Here is a 21820-nt window from a genome sequence, read left to right as displayed (position 1 = left end):
GTGGGATTGTTCCAATATCCAGCAATCAAGGTTCCCAGGACATGACGAAAAGAATACAGAGCTTTTACGATAGGGTTTTGATGGACATTACTAGTATTTGGTAACATATATCGAACAAAAGGTGAAAATGAAGGGAAAATACGGAACTTTGAAAAGTTTTTTCCCCTCATTTCACATAGAAACTGTCCCTTGCGTGTAAAAAAAATCAAATTTCTATTTATGCGTTTGAAATTCCTTTTTAGCGCACACCTATTTTTCTCTATAAATAACGGCACCATCGCAGGAGCCATTATATTTTCTCGAGGTGATTGCGCAAGAATTCTTTCTGTTATTATGGTACCAGGTGGATTCAGAAAGCAATATGAAAAAAAGTGAAATAATCCAAAAATTCTACGATGGTATAGTTGGTTCAAAACGACTCGATACCTGGTGCAGTTGCGATCGAGTTGGGACCTTGGCTCGCTGCGGTCGAATTGAGTGAGTTGGGTCCCAACTTGATCACAGCCGTAAGTCCCACGCAGCTGTATTGGAATTGAGGTGGTTACCTCTCGACTATATCGTCAACTGTAGAACACTTGACGAGATTGTAATACTTAATTGTATTCAGAGTAGAAGTCAACCAGTAGGTCGAATTAAAGGCATCACCCCACGAATCTGGGGTGGTACGGATTTCCGGTGGCGTATTCGTATACAGGACCGTAGATTATTGAGAAAAGAGTGATTCCGTTCATTTCTTCCTAACTGCCGTAGAAAACGGCCCGGAAGATACGGCTTCGAGCGTTCCGGCGCACTATTTTCTACAACGAGTTCGATTGGAGCGCGCCAGCCTCGTGCACGCGCCGCATTTTCCGGGGTCGTTTTTTACGGGAATTAGGAAGAAATCGACGGAATCACACCCCTCTCCATAATCTACTATCCCGTATACGAATACTCCACCTGAAATCCGTACCACCTCAGATTCGTTGGGTGATGCCTTTAAGACCATCCCAGAGCATCATCAACGGAAAGAAGACCACTGAAGTCCTCAGGATGAAACAAAACTGACGACCGAGGATCATTTTTGAGCTGATTGATCAACTTTACAGTGTTGCTCTTCAGCACGTCAATGCTCATCACGTGATTCCACTGACATGTCGTGTAATCACAGCGCGAGACACTGATACTGTAGACCTGTAATTGAATTAGCCCAACCTAATTCACAAATAAATTCAACCAGACTAGATATTTTTGTGTAATCCAATTTTATGTTCATTTAGCACACAAACTCATATCTATTATCGTATCCACAACGATTCGAAGGAATGATTTCATCGACGCTGTTCTTTGTGACCAACAGAGCGTTCATGTGTTGGTTGGCCCATATGTAAGTTCTGATCCATTTTTTAAGTTTAGGTTTCTATAAAAATAAACAAGAAATAAACAACAAATCAACCGACAGTACATTCTCCACTGTTACTTACAACTTCGTCCCAACGTTCAATAAGCAGTCCAATGACGATTCAATGCTGAGATTGTGGTCAGTTGATTTTTGTGGTTGTTGTTGTTGTTATTGTTGGAAGCATGTGGGACCCATGCGAGCAGAGCTTTTGAACCTTTCCCAGCGAGTGAATGTGACTCTCTATGGTACTGTGGGTGGGGCGAGGCATTCCATTATCTCTGTCAATTCTCTCGTGGATTGGCGTGGATCATTGTGAATAAGCTGATTCAGTCGCCCCTCATCGAACTGAACGGGGCGTTCGGTGCGATGCATGCCTCTGAATTCGAAGCTGCCCCGTTTTTGAATCGTTTGAACCAATTTTGAGCCGTCCTGAGAGTCACCGCTTCTCCGTGATAAACTTCACGAATCTTTCGATCAGTTTCTACCGGCTTTGACACCTCGACTATACGGAAAAAGCAGAAGAGGTCGAAAATGCTCTTTTTTCTCGACTTGACACTTCATTACCTGAAACCTGAGAAGAACAGAAACTAATATCAGTATAAAATGAAACTGAACAAGCAATTTTGTAGAGCAAATAATTCTTTATCGAACAGTATAGAACACATTGCCAGAGGATTTTATTTTCCACACAAAATCTTCACATAAAAAGACGAGACTCATGGGAAGACCCAATACATGCGTGCATAGTCGGCTCCAAGTATTGAGTGATTCATTCAGCGAAAGCGACGCGTCTTCGCCATTTGCGCTATTTCCCTGCTTGACTCACACTTCCGCTCCGATTTATCCTGTTCCAGCCGATGCCGATTCCATCGCTATCACCTTGTTGGAGACGTGACAATTATGCAAACTCTCCGCTTTTTATGGAATCACTTTCATTTCCTCGATTACCAGCCTTAATTTGCAATGTAAACAATCATAAAACTCGTATAGCTAGGTGAAAAAGGAGTTTGGCCTTGGCTCAGTAGTGACATTTTCACCGTGAACGCGATTGCATTTAGTTTTTATGGCAAAAGTGATCAACGGAAGGAAACCAGTGGTATCCGTCAACTCTCCTCAGCAAACAAACGATTTGAGCGTTTTAAGGATGTTATAAGAGTGAGGGGATGACGTTAAGTTATTTGCAGGAATTGTTAGTGGAATGGGGAAGAGATTAGCAAAATGAGTTAGCATAGGAGGAAGAAGTTTTTCTGCTATGCCAACCCTTTTTGATTTTGGTCCAATCAGAGTTATTGTCGAAATCATCATGAAGGGAACCAAATAGATATAGTCGTAGACATGAAGATTGGTGCAGTTGCGTAAGCGGCCGTGTGGGAAGCGGCGCGGTGGAGATGGCGATTGGAATCGAGGCAGGACCATCGTGAACTGCAGCGATCAGTGGCAAATATAGTCAAACAGATCAAGCAGAGATGGGTGACGGTAGCAAGGATTCTTACGCGATCCCAATCGCTACGCTCCACCGCAGCGCTTCGAGCGCAGCCGCTCACGCAACCGTTCCGAGCTTCATGTCCTTTTTACCCAACTAGAACTAATCAGTCGCGGCTCTAAGTCCTAAACATTAGTCTCAGAGGACACGTAAGCTAAAGTTATTAAAAGAAAAAAGAAAGTTAGAGCGTCCAGGAATAAGCGCGCTAACGAGTGCGTCCTCCCCAACTACATTTTCCCCACGATCCTCCTCGATCCCATGGCTCCAACGATTCGAGCGCAGCTGCTCACGCAACCGCACCGAGCTTCATGTAGTTTTGACCGGACTAGAGATAGAGGATCTCCGAAAGACGCGTTCCGCCGGTCTCACGCGACGAGTCCCCGATGGAGGTAAGCGCTGGTGCTCCGAAGAACATAGCGAATCTACGCCAGCAATCGGCGAGTGCACCAGAGTGATGGCGAGTTGTCCAGCTCCTTCGCTGCGCTGCGTACGTGTCGCGTCAGATCGGTTGAATGAGGTCGACGGCGACTGTGAGCTCGATTAGCAACGCATCTATTCATGTTGTGTAGCAGAGTAGGAAGCTGGAAACTACCAGAAAACACAAATAACATACTAAGCCCCCACTCTTCCTTTACTGACGACTAAAACCACATCACAGCTCACACTAATGAGGCAGCACCAGAACTCTTCGGTTGGATTTCAAGTAATGTCTGGTCGCATTCGGCATATGTGTTATGTGCCTATCCGATTTACAATCCAATAACAAAATTTGTAAAAAAAAAATTGCGGTAAATTTGTGAAAAGTGAAGAAAAGCGTAAAAAACCGTGCGCCCTGTGTTTGGCACCAGTCACAATTCGTAAGTTGCCGTCTTAACGTGCAATGGCTGTAGTTGCACAATTCATGCAGAATGCGCTCCTTTTTTTTGATTGCATCCACGTTCGTGTTTGTGTGCGTTGTTTTCTTTGCTTCCGAACTTTCATAGCTAGTGGAATTGGCAATAATTCCTCATCATAACAAGTTATTGCTGAGTAATTCGATGTTTTCCGAGTTCTTTCATTCCAATCATTGGATTCAAGGATGTTTTTTTTGTCTTTATGCCCATTCTTCTGTGACTTCCACGTTCTCCAACATTCTTTTCCAATTTCGCTTTGCGTGCTATTGATTTTTTGTTGCAGTTATATTGTTTAGTTCACCAATTTAGTGGCAATGGAAGAAATAGAGGAGGAACAAGAGAGTTCATGTAGCGAAGGAGTGAAAGCCCTCGATGATTACGCTGTTGATACCACAGAAGGTTGTAGCTTTATTGATTGAGGAGTTATGAAACATGTTCTAGTCATACATTACTGGATCAACACCAGTGTCGCATTTCCAAGCTAGTTTCACGCCTTAACATAGAGATTGAAAAAATACAGCTGAAAAACTTCTTTAGAAAAACCATGGAGAGGTCATTGGAATCATCATCTTTTTTCTCATCCAGGATTTTTTAAAAGATAACCTTTAAAAAGATGCTGACTAGAATCCTTAGATCTGAGCACCGCTTCCATAATTGGATCGAAACGCTATGAAGCTTGGTGCACTTGCGTAAGCGACTGCTCTCGAAGCAATGCGGTGAAGCGTAGCGGCTAGGATCGATCGAGAACCCTTTCTAGCGCCACCAACTGCTGCAGTCGCGATGGTCCCACCACGATCCCAGCTGCTAGCGCCACCGCGCCGCTTCGAGCGCACGGTGGAGCTTACGCAACTACACCGAACTTCATATCGTTTTGAACCGACTATACATACAGTATAGAGACGGTTTTTTTTAATCAAATTAACTATTAATTAATTAGCATCCTTTTCTCAACTTTCACCGTTTCATTCTCCTTTTTTCCAGAAAGCGACAGCTTCTCTCCTGTTATTAACGGCGGCTCAGCTTCTGCAACTCCTGTGAAACAAATCTCCAGCGGAAATGGCGATCTGAAAGCTCTCAAACCGAAAATATTCTCCTACTTTTCCATTCCGTCTTTCATAATATGTGAGGTGAGAACTGCAGTAAGACTCGCTAGTTATATTTCTGGATTTCTTTCCTGGCTATTCATCCAAATAAAATAATAGATATTCCTACTTTTCAGAAAAGTTTGCTACATTTTTTTTGTGAATGTTGGCTGTTGAGGTTATTGTGAAGGTCTTTAGTAGTTCGAAAAAGTGAGAGTCAATTTTCCTTTTTTAAGCATTTAATTCCTTCTCTAAGCAATTTAATCGATAACACTTCGAAACCCTGACATCCGATGCATGTCATCTTATTTTCTTCTGCGTTTTGTGTCGTGGCTCACTGTTCTTGTTTACATTTCAGTAACTTAACGTTTTTAGAAGTCCGACGAAGGCGATAGCAGTGACTTTTTCGACACATCTCCTTCTCAAATCAAAGACTTTCTGTTTGCACAAGTTCTAGGCATACGGTGATTTGGTGTGATTTATTCCTTGAAATTTGTTATTCCTTGAAAGTTAACATTCCAGAATCTTTGTTTTTGTGCTGCAGTTGTTGTTCAATTCTTGGGACTTTTCAACTGATGCTTTCAAAGGTGTCCCAATTGAAGAAGGTTGTTATCTAACTTTGTAATTCTGACATTGTTTCGTCCTTATTTCACTGAATCAGAATGTCTGAGGAGCATTTGTTAGCAAACTTTTCGAAAAACCTCTTGTCAAGGGTTTCAATCATTTGTGCTAACTATTTGAAGATTTTCATGCATAATTTTTCAAACTTAGCTACATTCTTTTCGCCACGTTGGTCACTTGGTAGAACACTCTTAGTTCTTTTTTGTTCTTTTCATTGAATTATCCACCGTAAGATTATCAAAAATGATAGATGTGGATATTGCGACAAAGCAGAGTGCGATATCCGGAAATAAGAACTTATGCGCCACTTGCTGGTCTTCAGTGTTGTTGGTGATTAAAAGCCTTAGAGTTTTTTTTTACTTGATGTGGATGCGTTCTAAGTAAAATAGAGGTCATGATGAAAATTTCAAGGTGAAGTGGAGTGCTGTTTGTTTGAAGGCAGTTTACTACGAGATTGACAATGTGAGATCTTCAAGCGAATAGATATTAATAAGGGTCACGTATATGTGCGTGATAATGCTCAATTCCTCCTAGTAATTCAAAAGAAAACATCTCAAACACAATTGGTTGCCCTGGAGACCGCAACCATGTTGACCGCAGCTTGTTGCGCGCAACAGAAAGATGGTAATCAACTACGCATCTGCAATGGGCCGATAGATCAGCTTCTGTTGTTTATTTGAGTTATTTTAATTTTATTACGGACGTTGAACGATGACGGAATGGCTCGCGTTCTATCATTTAACGAATTGCGTTATAGAAGGTACGGATGCAACCAAAGCTGTTTCTCACGTCTTTTTCGTAGATTTCTAGAGAGAACTGAGCGCGATCATACTTGAAAAAAAAATGAGATGGAAAGTAGTTGTTGGAAAAATAATCGTTTCCTGAGGCGAAGAGAAACTAAAAAATGAAGCCTTCCTGAGATACCATCTAAAAGTCAAGTCTTCCTTGTGTTGCAGTAAAAAAAATCAAAAACAAAAGTTGTTCTTGAAGCCCCCGATTAAAAATACAAAGGAGATCAGTCTTTAGTTGCCACTTCTTTGCCTTTACTGTGATTTGTATTGAATCGGCTTTGTGTTAAACCTTTTCCATCATTTTGAAATTTGTGATCATTTCGACAATTCTGATGTGACATCTATTCATTGCTTTCAGAAGAATTATCTCGGCTAGATCATGTTATTCAACGAATTTTCGCTGGATTTAAGCGCTGGGATGCGGTGCACATGTTACATATAGCCCAACATGAATACGTGTTTGAGAACAGTTTGGCGTTCTTTCCGTTCTATCCTATGGCAATCAGGTCAGAAAATTAGTCCACTAGCATTCATTTGAAAAGTTTAATGACAAATTAGAATGATGGAGGACATGTTTACCTGTTTAGAATTCTTTCAATGGCATGGGCAACACCGTTTGTGCATTTTGGAGTCCTGCATGTGTCGTCAGCTTTGCTCGTATCAGCCGTGGCGCTAAATTTGGTGAGATAAGGGATATAACACCTCTTTTCATCCCGTTTAAATGGTTTTTTGTTTCGTTCCAGGCTTGTTTCGTCGCAGCGGCAGCTGTATTGTACCAAATAGTACGAATTGTATCGCGTTCAGTGAAACAATCCATTATTGCGGTGCTTTTGTTTTCTGCGAACCCGGCCACTATTTTCTTCTCAGCAGCTTATACAGAATCGGTACGTCGTTCATAGCTCTTCTCCACCTTTATAAAATGCATATATCGTTTAAGCAAAAGAATTTCATCGGAGCTCATTGGTTGATTATTACTTTTTTCATTTAGCTTTATTGTCTGTTGACATTCACCGGGATCTGGTTGCTTCTCGAAGACAGTCAGCCATTTTCCACCCGTTATCTTGGGTCGTTGCTTTGTTTTGGCCTTGCTTATGCTACAAGGTGAGGAATTTTATTTTGTGTGCCTTGTTTTAAATAAAGAAGAACAGCTTCGCATAATACACTTCCATACTTAAATACTGGAGTCAATGCGTTACTTATGTGTCTAATGTTTCTTTGTAGACCTACATCCTTATTCCAGATCAAATGGTCTTATCAATCTTGGCTACGTGGGTTTCTTTTGCTTCACTGAGTTCCTCCTCAGTACAGATCCGGAAAACCCACGGCAACGTTGTGTGGTTTTCAAAAGGCCTTTCACAGAGATCATCACTAAAGTAAGTGAGGAAATCTTCTGCTGAAGAATCTCTTTCCATCTGAGAAGATTTTTCAGGCAGGAGTTTTCATCCTACGTTTGGTATTGGCTGTGTTTTCCATTTCGTTGCCTATCTTTGTCCATGGCCGTCGTCAACAAATCGCTTTTTGCTCGCAGTGTAAGTAGAAATAACCGTGATGTAATTTTTGGAGTTTTTTCTGCGTCAATTTTGTCCGCTGACGATCTATACTAAGCGCCGTCGGTGCATTTTGTTATGGTTTCTCCAGAGAAATTCGGGTGAAACACGGTTTTGGGTCAATAGTCATGGAAAATCCCCGGGTATCAAATAAACGAAACTATTTCAGCGTCGATTAACAATGTACCAACTACACTACAGCATTTTGCAGCTGATCACAAGCTGGTTACGGTTGGAAGAACAGATGTGATTGATTGGTGCAAGTAAGTATGAATCTGCTATGCACGAGTTAAAATACAGACTTACGTTTACGTTGTAAGCGGTACTTGTTGTTTCAGCGTGACATCTTCAATCTTTCCACCATTCTACGCATCTGTCCAATCCAAATACTGGCATGTATCGTTATTTGGGTACTGGCAACTACGTAAAATACCATGCTTCCTAATGGCTGCGCCCGCTTTTTATCTGGTTGTATTTGGAGCACATCAAACATTTTATCGCGCACGATCAAAGAGGTTTGTTTGCGCTTCCTGTTTTAGAGGTTTTCAAGGTTACCCTTCAAAATAATTCAAATGCACATAGTTGTAACTTGTTATTTCTATGCGTATTTTTGCATATGTTATCATTTCTGTACCATTTTTCGTTCTACCCATGGTTTCATCATTTGTCGCTTGTGTGGTACGTTTAGAGTGATTGTGGCGAAATTATGGGTACTTTTCACTAAAAATAGCAGTTGCGGCTGCAAAACACCACATTAATTTTGAATCACATGTCTTGCACCGACATCTCATATTAACTTCAAAAAACATCGAAGGGTTCCACTAGCAGGAACACTTCTAAGCCACCTTACCTATCTTTTTTTTTAACTTTTGTGACCGAAAAACTCATCTTTGGACACTGCCCATGCGCTTCATGAACTGATAACGAAAATAGCGAGAAATAAAAAGGATGACTTTCTTTAAAATTCTGAAATTAAAGTATTGAATGAATCTAACAATAGTGCAAGCAACAATACCAGTATTAAAAGTCAACAATAATCTAAGGTCAGTAGTGGAACAATTTTTACTACAACATAGTTGCAATAACAATAAGAACAACAACAAGTGTACAATCATGAAGCAATCACAATTAAAACCTAAGAATTACAGTAGTTTGTTGCATCTCTTGGCCGACAATGGTGACCACGTGCCATACACTCTTCATGCGATTTTCATGGCTCTAGGTGCACTATTAGTGTATAATGCAGAGGTTGGTTTGTTTCTAATTCCTTCCCGTGCTTAACATATTCTTGTATTCCAGATCCTGACAAGGATGCTCTTTTCTAGTTCTCCCTTTCCTTATCTAGTGCTTGCCCGATGGATATCTAAAGTGACACCACAGGTATCAAACCTTCGCGTCTAATTCTTCAACCTTAAGCAGTATCGCCACAGAATTCTCTCAAAATCCAAAAACCGAAAAAAAAATCGAGGACTCCAAAAATTATGGAACTTAACAACAAATTCTTCGCCTAATAATTCAACATATAGTGAAGTGGTAGATTGAGGTGCAATCAAGTTGGAGTTAATGAGCTTGTGACTTACTTTGATTTGACCCAGATAATCGCATTTCATACGTGCCTTTAACATTTGCAAATCCTTTTTTCATATACGTTTTCTGGCGCTTCACGAACGTTTCACAGCGTTCCGTGCGCACTGCGATGTGGGTGACGTGCCAGAAAATGAATAGGATGACATTGCAGCACCTAACTGGATATTGTTTCAGGTACGTCTGTCAGATCTTTTCGTACCGCAGCCACTTCCATTTTTCACATATTTCTGTCGTCGAGGACTCCCAGAATTTCTACTCTATCTATATCTCATGGTGTACCTAGTTTTTGGAACGACAACACATGCAATGTGGTTGCCGTTCACATGATTTCCCAGGAATGGTGGCAACCACAATGATTTCTGATCTCTTGAATTGCGAGTATTTCTATTCCCTTGTGCACGAAACGATCTAGTCGTTCATATGATGTGATAGTGCCGGCGACTCACTGATCTCTAACTATTGCGATGCTGGTTTAATTTTGAGTTAGTGAAGTTGTGCAAGTAAATGCGATATACATACATAAAAAGTCGAAAGGATAAAGTCACTGGCGTATCAATCCATATTTTTGATGCGCCAACCCGTTTTAAGGTAGTTCGTGATCGTTGAGGTTTTTGCAATGCGTGTTGGCCCATACACTGACTTACGGGGGCCAGGCGATGTATCAAGTCAGTGTTTTTATCTCCCCAGACAAGTCTGGTACCAACCCTATTGACTCTGGATGGATGAAAGGTGGCATGGTTGGCACTAGGGTGGTTTTGAAGCATCGACCGTGTGGCTGGCTTACCGACCCCTAACCGACTGCGCTACACCCACCTTTATACGCAGATAGTGTATCTGAATTAAGCTGAATCCGTTTACCGTCTCTTAGGTTTGAGTAGAGTCACAAATTTGATTCTAATAAGTTTTTGTAGCTACTTAATAACAGAACATTGTTTATAACAGTCAGTTTTAAACTAACTGTCACCGTCCGTCAGCTTTTCGTTGGTTTCACAATTCAGTAAGCTGATAGCTGTTTTAAAAACCCGTAGATCCTGAAGATACGTAAAGGTACGCGCTGGGTTATCATCCGGCAGAGTGAAATACCTACAGCCTACAAAATCTAACAGTTCAACCAAAAATGTTTATTGATTCTTCTTATCGGTCTTCTTGACCTACTTCAACACATTTACATATACAGTTGTAAAAGAGCATTTTATCACGATTCAGAGCAAGGCACAAAGAAATCAAAAAGAAGTAGGCATTACAATGAGAGGATAACATAGTGTCACCTGCAATTATTCGGTAAATGCATAAGTTCTTTGGAATTTTTCCTTTTGTTACCATAATTATTATCTCCTTGTAGTGATTGCAGTAAATAACTGCGTGGAAATACAAAGGAATAGTAATGGAACTAATCGATCGTAGATTCAGATACGAACAAGAAGTTCGTTGGGAGAAGACAGAACTACTTTTTTTTTCTTGTAGACCAAAATCATGAGTTATAATAATGTGTATTTTCCAAGAGCGAGCACCACGGGGTGACTTTGTAACTTTTTTCACAATTTTTCCATTAAAAAAATTCCCCGAAGAACTTATGCAATCAATCCAGTGCTTCACATTTCACCAGGAAATGATGGTTTTGGGAGAGACACTATTTGAATAAAGCGGTGAATCTTAGAGCGTTCAGTGGTAGGATTTGTGGCCAGTCAGAGCCGGCGAAGCACTCGAAAATGGCTCCGTGGTCAGCTAATATCGCAATCACTTAAAGGTTCAAAAACAAAGCGGTCATGGATTAAAGCCAGATCCAGAAAGGTGAGAACATCTGCTGCAAAAAAGAAAATATGTGATAGATAGGGTGACAATTATTGTCTTCGACTATCTGCTTGATGGATAGATGGATAATTTCTGCGCGCTACGGAAGACCGGGTAGAGATGATGCTCTACGGGAACCGGCATCAGGATCTGGAAAAAGTTTTGAAATTACTGGTAGTCAACTTTAAAATCTTTAAGCACCCCCTATGTTTTGATTCCCTTCACTTACCGATCATACTGGCATGAATCAACGATGCTCTACGTTCCTTCATTCGACAATAGGATTTCTGATATTGTAAGCACCGTACCACCAAATAGATACAGTAGAACACGAGTACAGTAATAACTAACATCGCGAAGACGAGCATTACTAATCGTAGTGCTACGTTCGGTTCTTTCTCATCCTGCAATATTTCTGATTTTAAAATTTAAATTAAATTGCTTAACTTCAAATTTTTCTGAATTTAAAAGTCTGAATAGCAAATTAAGTACGGTTAAGAGTTGGATCTTTTTACTGAGGCGCAAAGTCCGTGTACTCGCTTCCGTCAGGGTCTGGAAAGTTAGGAACTAGACGGGATTTACCTACTAAACATCCTGTCGTTTACAGAAAAGAACTTCAGACGAGATATACAAAGCGATGAAAAGTGATTATCCTTAACCACTTATTCACTGAAGCGGTGCAGAGCATGAGTTTAATAATAATATTAAGAAATCCTGCCCCAAAAAATGAAAAAAAAAACTTGTGATATCTAGACTAGGTACTTAATACAAAAGTTACAGTATTTGGTGGACATGAGGAACTTCTAGAAGGTTCTCTACTCTAACGATTTAAGGCTACACCGCCAGTTGACAAGCAAATGACTTCGATTGACGAACAAAGTCTACGAGCTATAATCTAGGACGAGCGGCAACGGTGGTCACGCTCAATTTCCCCTCAAAAAATACCATGGGAATTAGCATTAGTTCCTACGAGATACTTTAGAACGCATCATCCTTATACCTTACGTGTGATGTCCACGAGCGATCGGTCCAGCATCAATGAGATCTCTTCAGCAAGTTATTCAAGTAAAACCATTGAATGGATTGAGATTGAGAGAATCGGAGTGTGTACAAGGACGTGGCGCGGTTACTCGTAGGGTTTAATTCGGTTCCCACGCCATTCTTCGAAAAGATTGAACGGAACTGAGCGGGGCCATGCTTATACTTCTAATCTACACCGCCAACTTTATATTTGCCCACAGAAGCCCTAATATGGTCAGTTTCGTGGTATGCTTCCTTTAACCAAGGATAAATTCCTGTTCAGTCCCCTAGCAGAGTCCTCCGACATTACTTGAGTTAGGTCGAACATGAAACTTCCAAAGTTCTTAGGAAGTCAGTGATCAAAGTTTAACTTCTGCGGTTTCATTCACTAAAGTTTCTTCGAGACTCCCTCCGACCATACATAAAAAAGGGCCAGGAAAGATCCTGACCAGGTGAGTGTTTCTGGAGCATGCCACATGTTCGTTTCGTATGGTCATATGCCGCGAGGAGAACGCTAAAGACCAACGCTAACGTTTCCAGAAAAGATCTCCGACAGAATTAAAAAAGTGGAATGTGCTTGGAAGAAACACGTTGTTTAAAAGGCCAAGGGGAAAAAGAGCTAGAATCGTAGGTGAAGATGAATTGAACCACGGTGTAATTGCACAAGCAGTTCGAATCGAATTCGGTGGGACCCCCTAGTAGTTCCACTGCGCTGATGAGAAAGGGTCCCATTGCGCAAACTCCAAGCACCTTTGTAATTGCACTAGGCTGCAAGTGGTTTTCACCCGACTGTAAGCGAACCCTTACTTCAACAAAATGATAATAACTAATTTCTTTTAAAAATAAAAATAAATTAAATAAACAAATAATTGATTAATAATAAATTAAATAATAAATAAATAAACAATACAATATAATAAAAATAAATAAAAATAAATTTTAAATTGATTGATATTGACTAATGCCGATAATTTTCGAATCCTCAGACTTACTTCTTCTTCTTCTTTCGATTTTTTATCCCATCTTGAATTTACATGTTGTGGAGCGACAACCGTTGAGACTCCAAACACCTGTAATGTAGGGATTTTGGGTAACGGCTGGGGTTTGTTGTGGATTTACGTACATATGTGACAATTCCAATTGTATGGACCACTTATTTTATGTATCATAGAAACTGGAGAGAATCTTAATTAGTGCTAATTCATCCTAAATGTCCAGACTTGTCTGGGGATAAAAACACTGACTTGGCACATCCTAGCCACCCAATCATTGTAAGGTCAGATACACGTTCTAAACCTCAAGATTCTGAAGCGTGGGGCGCATCCCAAGTGGATTGATTAACGCCAGAAACTTTATCCTTTATCCTTTATCATAGAAATCTTAATTACTTTATCTAACGTCTCTCTCCTTAATATTGGATGAAGTAAAACATGAGCGTTTTCGCTTGATGTCTTTATTGAGGCAGATCTGACGACGTAAAAATCACATCGGGTCATAGCGTACGGCGATTTTGAGATTACAATACAAAAATTGAAAAAAAAATCGTGGCCCAATCGCGGTGCGACGGCCGGAACGATTGCCGAGCCCGGATTAACGGCCAAGAAGGTTTTGCCTTGTGTTTGGTGAGATTGGAATGGGAATGGTCCTCTGTAAGCTTCTCCCAACGGGCCAAAAACTCTTCTCGGACCTCTACTGTCAAGGACAGACCGGCGATCGACCAGAAGCGGCCAGAACTGAGCAAGAAAAAAAAAGGATTCGTATGCCATCAAGATAACGATAGCGTCAGAAGCTCCGAAAGCTTGGATGGATGGTTCTATCGCACCCGTCCGTCGTATAATCCTAACCTGACACCCAGCGACTATCACCTTTTCAAACATTTCCAGAATTTTCTTGACGATACAAAACTCGCGTCAAGAGACGCTTGGGAAAATAATGTGAATGAGTATCAATTTTTTTTGCCAATAAAGACGAGAACTTCCTCAATTGCAGAGTTATAAAATTATCATCAAAATGAACAAAAGTTATCGAAAAAACAGCACATATTTGATCTAAATCGATTAGTTCCATCTCTGTTAATTTCCTCGTCAAAATAATGCGGAAAAAAACGCTCAGAACTTTTCAATTCAACATTTAACATTTAACTTTTCAATTCAACAATCATTTAACATATTAAGGGTTTTTTTAACGCCCCAGATATTTACACTTAAAGAATTTAGAAATATTGTATGTGATCAAACGGTCCATGGGCTGAGTAATGGGTACCAATTTTTCTCGAAAATTTGACGGGCTATCCTATCTGAAAGGATTATAATTCCATATATCCATAAGAAAACACCAATTTTCCGCGTAGGAACACCTATCTACATAAACCTGTTCGTTTTTTTTTTACTTTACTGGTTACCGTATACTTTCCTGTTCGTTTTTTTTTTACTTTACTGGTTACCGTATACATAGGAGTTAAACTGAAGGCTTAGTAATAATTTTTTTTTGCGAAAAATGACGCTAAAGAGATACTTTAGAACAGAAAAACGAACAAAACAAACCTGTACAAAAATAATGAGGAGAACTCGGGCGATTAATGTTGGATAGATGAGTCTGGTATCGTGTCTGTGGATCCCAACGATTAGCATCGTTGAAGTTACTGCCATGAGAATCATCATCGAGATGAGGCACACCTCGAAGTAGGTAGGGCTCTGGAATTTCGACGTAAAAATACAAAAAAAATTTGGTGGTAATGAAAAGAAGGTAGGTCTTTCCACAAGATTTCTCGGTAAGTTACCGCATGAACAAAAAGAAAATAGCGAGTAATAATGGCTTTTTCCCGAATTTTTGAGTGAAGCCTTCCTGTTCGTTTTTTTCAGGCATAAGAAAATACAACGGATAAGAAAAACGTGACAGTTGTTGCTCAAACCGTCGTTGTAATTGCTTAACGTCCACTTGTGGCTTGATAATACGAGAAAAAAGTTTTACGGGGAAAAATTGTCCTGTTTGAGTGTAAAGTGTGAGTCTTTTTACTTCTAGACGAGGGTAAAGATTACAGGTGATGTCTACGGTACAGTATCCTACTTTGATAAAAGATCAAGATGGAATCGCTTGAAGTCAGAGGCAGCGTGTCACGAAACTGACGATATTGGGATCTTTGCGGGCAAATATAGCGATTTGAGGTGTAGATTACGAGTATGAACATGGCCTCGCTTAATTCTTAATAATCGTCTCGAAAAATATCGTGAGAACGGCATTTGTTCCTACGAGGTACCTTAGAACGTGCCCCTTGACTAGCTCCAATCTTCTCAGTAGCTTATTCATTGGTCTTACTTGAACAGTCTGTTGAAGTGACTCCATTGATTTTTGTCCGCTTGCACGTGGACGCGGCGCGTGCACGAGCACTGCGCGTTCTCGCGTACCTTGTAGGAACAAATGGCGTTTCCCACGCCGTTTTCAGCACCATCAGAGGGGAGTGATCGAGGCCACGATCACAGTTTATATTCCGAATTCTATATTTGTCCATAGAAACTCCGAAATCGTCAGCTTCGAGATACGCTGTCTTTAATTCGTCGAATCAATGGATCCGCTCTGGTTGCGTCACGCTTCGATTCACAATCTTAGAAGTTTCGTGATAGTGGGTCACGTAGGTGACCTATACAATGGCTAGTGGGACCCAGACCTATCTATCAAGTAAGGACCCATATCTCTCCTCTCAGATCAATCCATTATCAACCCATCGACGACGTAGGAATGAGAAGCTTGCGAAGTGTCGAACCGTTGACCGGGCAGACGTAACGGAAATCTTCATAAATACTCTGCAACCGTATCCTTACTTTGGTAGATCACATTTAAGTGTGTATCACTATGTGGTGATACACATTTGTATCACGATTTTCATAAAAAGTTAAAAAGTCCATTTACACCTACGGAAAGAGTCAAATCACGGGAATTTCGTGCATCAATTGAGCTCTAATGTTTCTTATTCCCCAACATTTTAAAAAATATTTTTTATTCTCATTGTTTTTTATTTATTATCTATTTTCTTAACCAACAACTTCTAATTGACAAAGTATTCCAATTTATTCACTTTTCTAAAAAAAAACTCTACATCACATCGTTATTTCTGGCCAAAGGGCTGCACTGATGAGCGGTGAGCATTACATCTGCGCTATTGATAGCTCTCTTCACTGCCTGAGAGCAATCAAGCCGTTCATCTTTTCAGGATCAATCAAATTCGTACCGTAATTTTTTTTACACTGGAAAAGAAAACTGATGTGACACAGTGGATGGTAACCGAAATCCGAAGGTATAGAACGTATACGGATTCATTAACCTCCTCTTCAATTCTGGATTAACCCTTCTAGGACCTGCTCGGCTCAGCGGTGAGTTTTAGCGAGGGGCAATGCAGTTCATGCGGGTGATCCGGACAGATTTCAACGGTCATTTCTAATGATCTCCTAACTTAAAAAAAGATTGTTGTATTTTTTGGGCTAACTACTATTTTTACAATTATTTTATTGTTTAAAAATAGCTCGTAAAAATCGACTGAGACCAGAAATGCAAAGAAAAAAAAAACGCGCTGTCCTCAATGTGTCGTTAAAGTCGTTAAGTGTTGGTGCATCCAGAAAAAAGTCATCGTCAAACAATTTATCCTTTACACTGATTTTTGTCGTTTCTTTTGTGTGCTGTAAGTGACAGTAAAATCCGATCCCTGCCATGAAATGAAGTGGAATTCACTCGCAGCACGATTCCGACACTCTCGTCGCAACACGTTGGAGTATACGGTAGCAATTTTTACACATACACCTCACCACCGTACTAGTACGTGCTGGTTCATAGTCATAGCAACTTTTTTCACAATTTTCCTGACATTTCCCTGAAATTTTCCTCATTTACTAGTATTTACTTCCTCTTTTTTTCCAATTTCTCTGACATTTCCCCAACATTTTTTTTCTGTATTTCCTGATATTCTAAAAAAAGAATCACTATACTTCCTCTAACAACTGTCCACAACCACAAATGTTGTACTTAGGAAATATTATGACCTAAAAACAAGAAGCGGCGGGACAACTGTCGTCTGGCCGCAGCCGGATGGATTTTTCGGGCGCACATTCCACGAGAGTGCATCTGTTCATCACCGGCCACATATAAATGGATGGAATTTGCAGTTACGCGAGACAGATTCCTGAATCCTCCTGGAGTTCGGGAGATGTTACATCTGATTTTTGCTGTTCATCTACAGACGAGTCGTCCACCACCTCAACGTCGTCACTCCTATCACCCGAAGAGGCGTAACAGCACAACGTAAGTGCTTATAAATATTATAAATTTTTGTATTTATTTTATAACTCATTTAAATTATAAATAAATGATTATATTTAGATTATTAGATTATAATTAATTATAAATAAATAAATAAATAAATATATATATATATATGAATAATATAAAAATAAAAATGAATATGATAAAAAGCGGCTTTTTAACAGTAGACCATGACGTTAAGTTTATTTTATAACCTTTTTTGGAGTAGTTTAAGAAAGGAACTATTTGAAGTTATTTATTTCCAGATTTTTCTGTAAATTACTCAAACGATTCAGTCTCAAACGCAAAAGGGGAATTTCCATCTGTAGCAGTTGTGAATTTTTAGATTAGAAGTGGTTTTTTTTCACTCAAGCGAATACCACTAGAGATTTTGAGTTGAGATCAGGCGTAAACAATTCGTTCTAAATTGAATTGTCCTGGAAATCCAAAATCTAAATTGATTGCTTCAAGTGATGTAAATACGGAGCACAAATTACTAGTTTCAATTAAAAAAAAATAGAAAAAATCGCTTAGTTTTTGTTTTGTAAATGAACCGAAACTAACGAAAGATGAAAACAGAACAGGTATTTCAATTTACAACCACCCTCTTCAGTGAGGTAGAACAAATTTAATAAAAAATGTAAGAGAAGTAAATTGTTAGGTTAGTAAGGTTAACGTCCTATAGGTTCATTTAAGAATTAAAATCGTATAGAAAATCATTCATGTGTTAATTATTGCTATGTAACTCAAGAATGATGTGGTAATAAGATGTAAACAATCATGTTTACTATAAAAAAAAACAAATCTCAGACCGCCTTTCTTGGAGGGAAGAAAAATTGAAAATTTGGATAGTTTTCTTAGGAGGATTCTTCAATTTTTTTTTACGGATCAGTTGAATTAGAGCGCTAATTCATTTCATCACGTTGAGACTTCGGCCGATACGAAAATTCTTCCTTAAGAAATATCCCGAGAAGAAAAGTGAAAACAAAAAATCACCATCACATTGAACGATAGCATAAGTTCCTTTTACAACTAACTATCGAACTTCCAACTTCAAATTTCTAGATAAAAAATCCTTTTTTAACAATTTTTTTCTTTTTTTTAATTCTTTTTTTTTTGTTTGAAAGTGCTACCGATATTATTAGGTTCCAATCAATTATTGATTTTCAGAAACACATCCGCGTCGTCAAAACCACGCGCGCAACAACAGACGAAACGAAAACAATCGACTTAGAACAGAATCAGCCGGTCGAGATGATGTTATGTTGCCATTTTTAATTCAGCTGAGAAAATTTCATCTTCCCGGTAACTTCTGAGAAATTTACAACGAAATATTTGTACTTTATCTAATTGCACTGTGAAATATTAGATATTTTCTACTTTATTTGTCCTCCTTATGTATTTTTTGAAACTGCACGAATGGTAATGGCATATCTGGGGATCCAACTGTTAGTGAATCGTAGGTGAACCCAGAAATCTACAGTAATCCAGGTGATTGGTTCTTTCTAGCTTAGCAGACCCTATACGTTACCGCTAATGGCAGAAGTACAGTAATCCAGGTGATTGGTTTTCTAGTACCGTATCGAAACGGTTCGAAATGGGAGTTACCCAGTCCCCGAAGGGGTTAGAATTCCAAAAAAAAACGTAAAAATCCTTAAAATTGCTGAAACGCCGACGCAGCGGCGGTGGAGCGGGTGTTAACCAACTGTCAAAAAATCACTATCACTTTAAAAATGTTTTTTATTTGGTTTTTATAAGAACTGTATAAATTTATATTTGTGCTTATTTAGAGATGAATGTTGTTAACAACATGGGAGATCTCCTCTATTGTTTGCTTTCATATGATGCCATAAAATTGCAATAAATCCTATATTTTCTAGAATCTCTGAATTTTTTTGGAAACTACGGAAATACCTTTGTAAGTGTACTATAGGTGACGAGTTTCTGCAGTTTTTCATGAGTTTAAAGCATAAAAACGTTTGATCTATAATTTACAGATGAAAATTTACTTTTCTGCGTCAAATTACAATTGAACTGATGGAGCAGGATCGATTAAAGGTTCTACGAGAACTGATCCCCGATTAGCGATGTTATTCGTAAAAGAATACCAAGCGCGTAAATTGAGATGTTCTCATGTTTACCTACGGGAACGAGGATAGGATTCTAGGTGTAAACTTCAGGTTCCACAGTTCCTATAACTGAGCTGTAAAAGCCACTTCTCAAGCTTTTTTCTTGTGAAGCAAGGATGAGGAACAGTTCTCGCTTGAAGGACTTAGCTAGTTTTTTTTAAAAAAAAAATGTTTGTTGCCGTTATCAGCACTATTAAACTGGTAACGGTAGCGAAGTTTTGCGAGTCCTCAAGGATTTTTTTAAATTTATTCTACTTGGTAGACTGAGATCCTTCTGAAGATTCTATGCTTTTCTACTATTTATCCATAGTTTCCGGAAATTTATTGAGTTTAAAGTCCGTCACCTCAGTGTCCCTAGCCACATGATGAGTGGCAATTGCGGCAATTATTGTCGCGATCAACATTTCGCTAGCGGCAAGGATTTGTAGGCCAGACGGTAGCGTACAGCAACAGCATTCCCATTTCTCGCTGTTAGGATCGAAGTCCATTTTCTGGAATCGAATAAAATATTGTTTTTCATGGAGAAAGTACTGTTATACAACGCATCGATACTGAATAGAGGCAAGAAATATCGGACAAATCTGAATATCGAAAAAAAAGAAAAGAAAAGCGTAATTTTTGAAAAATCCTATCGAATGAAATAATTAGAAATTACAATGGCAAATAAAAATTAAAAAATTTACTGATAACTCAACTAAGTTCTATCTGAAATTTTACTTCAGATAAAAATTTAAAATCGGTTTCGAGCCGTGGATTAAAGGTGAACTGAAAGTTCTCGGAGCTAGGATGATGCTGAAAAAAGAACGAGTCGTGGCTATTTGTGAGAGAAAGAGAGATGGAAAAATCGCGAATCCGTGCTTGAATCCTGAAGATATCAAAGCTCAACGACAATTGTTCACGTGAGAAATGCTACGCTGATAAATGACCACAGACAGTGGGCAGCCGTCGCATGTGGACGTAGTATAAAATATCCACCAGCACTAGACTTGAGAGTATGAACGAGACATGTAGGGAAAAATGAATGGCATGGAATTGAAGTTAGTTTTGAAGAAGGAGAAAGTTTTGAAGAAAAACGACGAATTTCCATGTATTTTTGAATGGATGGTTTTCAGGAGACAAAAAAAAACGAAGTTGTCTAGTACATATATTTGAAAATTAAGACCACAGAAATAACGAATAAAGGAGGAGGAAGAGGAAAACATCAACCATCAAATGAGGGAGAAGACATCATCGTCATCAAAATCGTAGAAGGCGATGATCCAGACTTTCATAGAACGGTAAGAAAGGTAAGAAAAAAAAGTAAACTAAGAAACGAAGCAGAATAAAAAAAAAGAGGAAAAAGTGAAACAGAAGAGAAATTTTTCTATAATAATCTCACTCTATAACAATACTTTATCCGTAAAATGTAGCATAAGCAAAGGCTCTACGGATAAAGCTTTCATACCTTAGTCCTATAAAGAGCAAAAAAATTGTTGAAGAGGAGGTTATACATATATATATTTATATTTATATTAAAGGTGAAAAAAAAATCTTTTTACTATTTCTCCTATTCCTATACAACCTTCCAGAAATCCTTGGACCCATAAACAAGGACATATAGAGTTTTTTTTTTCAAAAGAATTCTATATGAACACAATTGTTCTTTGGAGCGAGTTCGTATGACTGCGTGATATCGAAAACAAACTTAAAATAAAAAAAATTCGAAACTGAAATATCCATCGTTTTGGTGCCCGTAGTAAGTTGTATCGTCCGAAACGCGGTACCCGTAGCAAGTTTTGCTCCTAATGGAACGCAGGTGCAATCAATGCAACTGTTTCAGACGCTTTTTTCTGGATTCTCACGAATTAATTGTAATAAGAAACATATTCGCGAAATACATCCTTGCCTACTTGTGGCGGGATGTAAACATCATCAATTTTGTGGCACACTGCCTCTAAAAAACCTCATTGGGAATTTAAAGGCATCACCACACGAATCTGAGGTGGTGCAGATTTCAGGTGGAGTATTCGTATACAGGATGGGAGACTACGGAGAGGGAGGTGATTCCGTCCATTTCTTCCTAGTTGCCGTAAAAAACGGCCCGGAGGATACGGCTTCATTCATTTTGGCGCACCATTTTGTACAAGAGGTTCGATTGGAGCGCGCCAGTCTTGTGCGGCGCCGCTTCTTCCGGGCCGTTTTTTACGGCAATTAGGAAGAAATGGACGGA

At 39.2% G+C, this 21820-nt stretch overlaps 3 protein-coding genes across 4 annotated transcripts; 1 reads left to right on the top strand and 2 right to left on the bottom strand.

The window, feature by feature from the left end:
- Window positions 1-1341: 1341 nt before the first annotated feature.
- On the bottom strand, window positions 1342-3421 carry RB195_004472 (uncharacterized protein; the record flags this gene model as incomplete). The annotated part of the gene is made up of 3 exons (XM_064182328.1): window positions 1342-1396; window positions 1461-1505; window positions 3309-3421. 3 exons carry the CDS (start codon window positions 3419-3421, stop codon window positions 1342-1344), a joined length of 213 nt encoding a protein of 70 aa, XP_064033595.1.
- RB195_004471 (uncharacterized protein) lies at window positions 2236-9709 on the top strand (the record flags this gene model as incomplete). 2 transcript variants are annotated; one of them, XM_064182326.1, is made up of 17 exons in its annotated part: window positions 2236-2372; window positions 2437-2533; window positions 4051-4153; window positions 4736-4881; window positions 5212-5300; window positions 5359-5441; window positions 6607-6754; window positions 6836-6929; window positions 6992-7132; window positions 7237-7349; window positions 7489-7621; window positions 7678-7777; window positions 7965-8058; window positions 8134-8310; window positions 8944-9043; window positions 9095-9175; window positions 9557-9709. In XM_064182326.1, the coding sequence occupies 17 exons, from the start codon at window positions 2236-2238 to the stop codon at window positions 9707-9709; spliced, it is 1989 nt and encodes a 662-aa protein (XP_064033593.1). The 2 variants fall into 2 exon arrangements, with proteins under 2 accessions (XP_064033593.1, XP_064033594.1); XM_064182327.1 differs by lacking the exons at window positions 2236-2372; window positions 2437-2533 and having other exon boundaries at window positions 4069-4153.
- A 1564-nt stretch (window positions 9710-11273) lies between these two features.
- On the bottom strand, window positions 11274-20099 carry RB195_004470 (uncharacterized protein; the record flags this gene model as incomplete). Its single annotated transcript, XM_064182325.1, has 5 exons — window positions 11274-11323; window positions 11403-11577; window positions 13186-13263; window positions 14737-14886; window positions 19956-20099. 5 exons carry the CDS (start codon window positions 20097-20099, stop codon window positions 11274-11276), a joined length of 597 nt encoding a protein of 198 aa, XP_064033592.1.
- Between the last annotated feature and the right edge of the window lie 1721 nt (window positions 20100-21820).

This window comes from Necator americanus, chromosome I, assembly GCF_031761385.1.
Source record: "Necator americanus strain Aroian chromosome I, whole genome shotgun sequence".
In the NCBI taxonomy this organism is placed as follows: Eukaryota; Metazoa; Nematoda; class Chromadorea; order Rhabditida; family Ancylostomatidae; genus Necator; species Necator americanus.
This window is presented reverse-complemented; position numbering and strand designations above follow the sequence as displayed.